The sequence below is a fragment of the Eptatretus burgeri genome, chromosome 4 (genome assembly GCF_056783735.1).
Source record: "Eptatretus burgeri isolate ZD-2024b chromosome 4, Ebu_testis_v1, whole genome shotgun sequence".
Classification (NCBI taxonomy): Eukaryota; Metazoa; Chordata; class Myxini; order Myxiniformes; family Myxinidae; genus Eptatretus; species Eptatretus burgeri.
Genome location: NC_140964.1, coordinates 67,256,612 through 67,264,111, shown reverse-complemented (window position 1 = coordinate 67,264,111; position 7,500 = coordinate 67,256,612). Strand labels below are relative to the sequence as shown.

Genomic DNA, 7,500 nt, shown 5'->3' with positions numbered 1-7,500 from the left:
TGACAAAATTATTGGCACCCAAGACTTAATATTTGATAGCACAGCCTTTGGACAAAATAACTGCAGTCAAGTGCTTTCTGTAGCCATGAATGAGATTCCTACACCTCTCTACTGGTAGTTTGGCCCACTCTTCTTGTGGAAACTGCTCCAGTTCTCCCAGATTTGAAGGATGCCTTCTCCCAACTGCTGCTTTCAAATCTCCCCACAGGTGTTCATTGGGATTTAGATTTGGACTCATTGCTGGTCACTTCAGAACAGTCCAGTGTTTTGTGTTTTGTGTTTTTTTTTTTTAATCATCAATGTCAAGGCTCGTATAAGAGCTAACACAGAACATATAACAAGGGGAGCAGGAGGCAAGAGGGATGGGAGAGGGCAGAACAAACCAGGGGGGATTGATACAATATGTGTGAAAGGGAGCGGGATGGGGCAGGGGACACGGGGTAAACAAGATGGACATTACAGGGACTTTCAGGAAGGAAAGCAGGGAATTTGAAGGAGGTGGGTTTGGGGTGGATTAACAGGGGGAGAAAAGATCATGGTTTTGGATGGGGAATGTATGAGATTGTGATGAACAGCTGTTTTAAAGACCTGGAGGGAAGAGTGGGATTGAAGAGAGTGTGGGAGTTTGTTCCAAAGGCGGGAAAAAGAGGAATGAAAGGAACCCACAAATGGAAAAAAAGAGGAACCCTGAAATGGTCTTGAATCATTTCTGGGTGCTTTTTGAAGTGTATTTGGGGTCATTGTCCTGCTGCAAGACCCATGACCTTCGACAGAGACCCAGTTTGCTGACACTGGGTTGAACATTGCACTCCAAAACGCCTTGGTAATCTGATTTCATGATGCCATCTACCCATTCAAGGCACCCAGTGCCAGAAGCAGCCCAGCAACCCCAAAATATCATTGAACCTCCTCCATGTTTGACTGTAGGGAAGGAAGGTGTTCTTTTGTTTGAAGGCTTCATTTTGTTTTCTGTAAACAAAGATGATGTGCTTTCCCAAAAAGCTCTGATTCGGTTTCATCTGTCCACAGGACATTCTCACAGAAGGATTTTGGCTTGTTCAGGTGTCTTGGCAAGCTCCAGTCACACTTTCTTATGTCTCTCTCTCAGCAGTGTTGTCCTCCCGGGTCTCCTACCAGAGAACCCCTTTTCATTGTGTTGGTGACGGATGGTGCAAGTTGAAACTGTCGTACTGTGTCTGAAGGTCAGCTTGAATCTGTTTGGCAGTTGATCAAAGTGGTTTCTCCACCATTTGAACAATCCTTTACTGCAATCTTTGATCAAGTCTTCTCTTGCGGCTATGTCCAGGAAGGTTGGCTAAAGTGCCATGGGCTTTAAACTTCCTGATAACATTGCGTATGGTGGACACAGGAACATCAAGGTCTCTCGACATGGACTTGTAGCCTTGAGATTGTCCAATTTTGTGTTTGACCTCCTCAGACAATTCTCTGGTTTTCTTTCTTTTCTCCATGCTCATTGTCGTACACACAGTGACACAAAACAGCAGAATGACTCATTTTCTCGATTCAAACTAGTTGAATGAGTGATTTTTATATTACAGGCACCTGCAACTCACCACATACGAGTTCATTTCCAAAGTAAAGGAGAAGCACCTGCTTGAAATCTAATGATTTCTAACAGCTTTGAAAAGGTGCCTGTAATACTGTCCGTGCCATTTTAGGATTTGTGTGGAATAAGCTAAGATTTAGTAATCTTTTCACATTTTTTTGTTTTGCTCCACTGTAAACCAAAGAAATACATATGTGGGTACCAAAATATTTTTTTAATTTCAACACTTTTCTGGAAGAAATGGTGCACTATTTGAAAAAAGTGCAAGGGTGCCAATATTTTTTGCCATGACGGTATATTTTGTTATTTTGGTGTGGATTAAATCCATCGATGTTATCAAATTGTTTTAATACTTGTTTCAGTTGATTTTGGTGATGGTTTGGATATGTATCGCTTTTGGAATGGTACTGTCCATTTTCCCCCATCCCACGATCCTGGCCTGGTTTGGTTCAGTCCACATTTACGTTCAATTTATTTTCCTGATAAAACAATTAATGTTTGATCATTTTTTTTTAATTTTGGGTTGCGTGCACTTGACCAGAGATAAAGGAGCTTCCTCGTGTTGGAATCACCATCATGGCTTCAGCAATTATTAAGTTAGGTTGGGCTACAGTTTTACATTGTTTTGAGGGGGCAACAACGAGAAGTATAAATTGGCATTTTAGCAATCTCCTATTGTGGAACTTTAGCAAAGTCTTCTGGTGGTTTTTAAAAAATCTTGGTAATTCAGAAAACGCTGAAGAATAGAAGGTATGTCTTTTAAATGCTGATGACTTCACTCTATACTAGTTTATAAGCATATCGTTGTGCTCGCATTTGAATGAGTGGCCATTTTTTTTTTCCTGTATCTTCCCTCTCTACGGAATACTTCTGTACTCCATGATAGTTTTTAGTGTATGGGAATTATTTAGGGTTCTCAAATATGAAAATATCACCCTGTACATATTATTTTCATTTGAGACAAATTTTGCTGAACAGTCGAGCGATGTGGAGTATATAAACATTGCATGCAAATGTTTTACTGTGTTTTGATTTGTTTCTGTAAACAATTGAAAAGCTACAAGATAGTTTCTTCTCACATTTTCATTTCAGCATCAATTCAAAAAGCTTCCTTTGGCTCCTTTCTTTTAAAAACTCAATTTTTTTTTTTGATTCCTTTTTTTTTAACGATAAAAATGTGTTCTGTGATCACATTGTTTCACTTGAGTTAACCAAAGCTTTCATTAATCATTTTTCCCCACTGACCTTGTGTTTTATGTATTAATTTTTGCAAATGTTATTCCCACATTATATATTTATAATAATGATTTGTTATTGTTGGTTGCTCTCCAAAGCAAATATTCTGCTTCATGTACCTTGCTTGGCTAGGCCTGGTGCGGACACCAAGTGACTCAGACAGTCTGTGCTTTTCCCAATGAACCAATTTCAGGGAGTGTCTTGGAGAAGCACACGAGCCTTGTGATTGTGGCACCTGGAGGAACTGGCTAAAGAAGATTACAGATATGAAGCCTGAAGAATGTATGTGGGAATCTGGGATCCAAAGTCCTTATTCCCTGTCATGTAATCATCTCCATTAGCAGTGAAGACTAAGGGTATTGAACAAATCTTAAAATCTTGCCATACATATGGGTGACTCGTCCTTGCTAATCCCAGGAAATTTACGTCAATGTTGCTGAGACTTCACCGAAGGGTCACGTTGAGTTCACCTTTGTTTAGCAAAATCAATTGGAACTCACCCGTGAATAACTTTCACCTAAATATCACTCTGTAATTGATGTAGGGCCTATACTGCTCTTTGAGCCATTCACTGGCAATTTGCAACGTTTGATGTTGCATCTATGTTTTTCGCAACATCCACGACGATATTTCTGTACTTTTGAGGCCTTCTCCATAATCAAAAAAGATTCCATGGATTATTTATTTATTTTATTGTCAAGACAAAATTTAAAAGTGGAAAATTGTGCCAATGCATTTGAAATTGACCTGGAAATCACCAAGGATTCGTGTCATTGTGTGCTGTTATTGCTCACGAACATCATGCAAATATATTAACTTCTGTGGAGTAATTGCATGTAGTTAGGGGATTTTAGCAAGTTGTATTGACCATCTGTGAAAAAATTGCTTACCAAAAAATTTCTTCACTAACATATTCATCTAGGTGTCTACTAACACCTATCAATTAGTGCAAACCCAAATCGTTGTGGAAAATTCTGGGGAGCCAATCAAAGTTCGGGTGCTCAGAGGGCCTGCGCGAAAAAATCGGAAAATTAACTTTTGCCAATATTGACTTGTGGGATGTCTAACTAGGGGTTTTTTGGGGTGCTCAATTGATTCCAACCATTAGATTTGAGGAAAAATGAATCCCTGGCTGTAAAATATTGATATGATACATTTTTAGATATCTCAGATTGTGTTTTGCGATAATTTGACTCAATCGATTCAGATTGTTCAAATTGTGCTGAAACCAGCATACAACATTTTTGAAACCACTGCTATATTGTTGGTTATACTTGTGCTCATGCTCAGTAGAATTCTCTGTGTTAGCTGACGTTGGCTAAGAGCTTTTAGCTATAAATTATTGTGTACCGGACTCAATAGAAGTTGAATATATTCAACATAGAGTGGACCTATTAATGTTAAAACACATCTCTGTCTGTTTTGTGTCAAAATTTCATGTCCTGTCTGTTGTTTACAAAAAAAGTCTTACTTTTTAGGACAGTATGGACAAGGATGTAACCACACTCATGCGTGAGGCAAAATCCTCCGGTGGTCTAAACAGAGGCCGCTTTCGGAATGAGTGTTCTCATAAGTCTTGGGTTCAGACTCTGAACCACTTCTCGTTCATTCACCAAGAGCTAGAAAGAAGCATGGTCAAATGTGGGGTACCTGTCCACACCGACGTTAAAAGAGCCCAAATGAAGAGAGATAACGATGCTGTCAATACCATAGTTGGGTGGTTGGAGGAACTCAACCCTTTCGATGCCACACGGGACAAGAAGACTCTGGTGTCCTTCTCAACTGGGTTCATCAGCACTCCCAAAGACCAAGTCAACGCTGATCAAGCAGAAGTTGGCAGAGCCATACAGGCTAAGATGGATTGGAAAACTGTTGTGGATGCAATGGTAACCAAACACAAGGTCAAATCACTTGCAAGCCTCAGATCTGGACCCAAAGTCAATGGCGAGAAGTTGGTCATTGACTCACTGAAGCTATTCAACCGCCTCATTGTCATCAGTGAGCGTGAGGTCAAGACCAAAGAAGCTCTGCGCTTTGAGTTGACGCCAAAACCGATGTCTCTGTTTGACAAGAATCAAAAGTTGCGAAAGTCAGACAAGGCTGCCCTAGCAAGATCCCTGAAGGCATGTGTGGCACCTGTCGAGCAACCCCCCTGCACAAGCCTTGTGGTTGATGGTGGGTGGCTCCTGCACAATGTCAAGTGGGAGGCTAACCTTACTTGGAAGGATGTTGCCGAGAGCTACCTCCGGTTTGTGAAGTCCATGGGGAGACATCACCTCTGGATAACGGTGGTCTTTGACAGATACGGCAGCTCCACCAAGGACCATGACCACTTGAGACGAACAAAGAATGCATGCTGTGACATTCAGATTCGTCTGGATCTCAAAATCATCATTGCAAGAGAAAAGTTCCTCGATAACAAGAACAACAAAGCCCAGCTCGTTCTGCTCCTTGCTGAGACATTTAGTAGGAATGGAATCAATGCACAGCAATGCTCTGATGATGCCGACACCTCCATCGTCTGCGCAGCTCTCGATGAGGCAAGAGAGTCCCCTGTCGAGGTGATGGCTGAGGACACAGACGTCCTGGTTATGCTGATTCATCATGTTGCAGACCATCCAATCTTCCTCACGACAGCCAAAGAAACACCTTACGATGTCGGAAAGATCCGGGAGGCCCTCCCAGAGATATACCGGAGGTATCTCATTTTCTTGCACAGCTTCTCTGGCTGCGATACAGTGTCTGCAATTTTTGGGTTTAGCAAACCAACTTTGCTAAGCAAGCTCTGCAAGACTGATGAAGCAGAGAGGGCAATGGACGTGTTTATGGACATCCGAGCTGAGAAAGGTGATATCATTAAAGCAGGCTGTGATCTTTTCATGCTCATGGTCCATGGGAAATCCTCCAAAGACTTGGAAGACTTGAGATTCGACATCTTCAGCAAGCGAGCTGCTACTGGGAGCATAAAACCTGAGAAACTCCCCCCCCCCCCCGACAACAGGAGCTGCAGCACAGCACTCTCTCTGAGCTTACCTCCAGACTAGAGACTGGCTGATGCAGCAAAGTCCATCGTTGGATGCCCGGGACTATGGATGGCAACTCACTGAGCAAGGATATGCACCAGTCCCTTCTACAGACCCCATTGCACCAGACTACCTCCTGACGTTTGCCAGCTGCAACTGTGCGGGGGACTGCAGCTCACTCAGGTGCTGCTGTAAAAAGCAAGGAGTCAAGTGTATTTCTGCTTGCGCCATCTGTCATGGTAACTCGTGCCTGAACATAAACCAGCTGGATGACGAGAGGAGTGAGGAAGATACTGGTATGGGGAGTTTGATGAATAAGGTTGTAAAAGCTGATGAAGCAACATTTCCATTGAGCACAGTTCTGTTAAAAATGTCAATAAAATACATTTTATATGATCAAGGAGTGTTTTTTTTTCTCAAAAATAATGGTTGGAATCAATTCAGCACCCCAAAAAAACCCCTAGTTCGACATCCCACAAGTCAATATTGGCAAAAGTTAATTTTTCCGATTTTTTTTCGCACAGGCCCTCTGAGCATCTGAACTTTGATTGCCTCCCCAGAATTTTTCACAAGGATTTGGGTTTGCACTAATTGATAGGTGTGAGTGGACACCTAGATGAATACGTAAGTGAAGAAATTTTTGGTAAGCAATTTTTTCACAGATGGTCAATACAATTTGCTAAAATTCCCTAACTGATGGAATTTATATGGATAAAATCGCCCCTGTGTATCGCTTGGTGTACCATGTTTATAGAACAGCACAAGACTAAAATCAGATGGTCACTGATCAGAATCGTGATCCTGTAACCTTGTAACCCTGTGGTGTGATGCTTCATTTATACAAAATTAATATATTTCTTGTCATGTATCCCAAAGTTCCTGACTATTTTAATTAATGTAGTATAAGATGCAACAGAACACTACATTTTGTGAAAGCTCGTTAGTGTCTGCATTAGTGGACAAAATCTACCATGGATTTTTGTCACCAAAATGTTGAACGAAAACTTCATCATGGGAATTGAGTTGGGGCTGATGTTTAGAGCATGAGCCCTTTGCCAGAGCATGCATTACCCCTCTTTCACTCTGAAGAAGGGCACAAAGATGTCTATGTTAGCTGAACCACATTACCCATGGCAGTAACCTTACTTGTATCAACTTTTACTTGATAAAAGCTTCTGTAAAATGTGATGCCTTGGCAGTAGCAAGGCAGAAATGTGGGAATAATTTGTCCTGTCAACATTCTTTGACTGCTACGTAATTTTGCAAACAATTTCAATCTTTGGAAAAGCAAACATTGATGCAGTGTTAACCAAGCCAATTTGAAAACGGTAGAAGGAGGAGGGGAAGAAACAATTACATGCAAGTAAGAAGGTTGGATTAATAAGCATAAAAATGATTGTAATGATAGGGGTTGACATGAGATTATCATGCACTACTTGCTTCATACCTTGGAGAGAAGAATGGGAAAAAGATGCTTAGGAAGGCTGTTCCACAAATGGGGGGGGGGGGGGGGGAGGGGGTGAAAGAGAAAGAAAAGAGTTGGTTTGCAGGTAGGCTGATTATAGATGTTTATCCAGGATGTGTCAACTGGATTATAGGGGATTAATCAGGATGTGGCTCCCAGATTATAGGTGTTTCATCAGAAATTGTATACTGGATTTGCTGGGGAGGGTT

General features: G+C 41.5%; 1 protein-coding gene across 8 annotated transcripts in view; it reads left to right on the top strand.

Moving 5' to 3' along the window:
- The window catches only part of ANKIB1 (ankyrin repeat and IBR domain containing 1), a 207,046-nt gene that overhangs the window by 132,052 nt on the left and 67,494 nt on the right, over positions 1-7,500 (top strand). For all 8 annotated transcript variants that reach the window (XR_015057498.1, XM_085878528.1, XM_085878527.1 and 5 more), the window contains one exon: positions 2,997-3,085. Coding sequence is in view for 7 of the 8 variants with exons in the window: in XM_085878528.1 (XP_085734654.1) it covers positions 2,997-3,085 (89 nt within the window). In the remaining variant the exon portion in view is untranslated. The remainder of the gene's footprint in view (positions 1-2,996; positions 3,086-7,500) is intronic.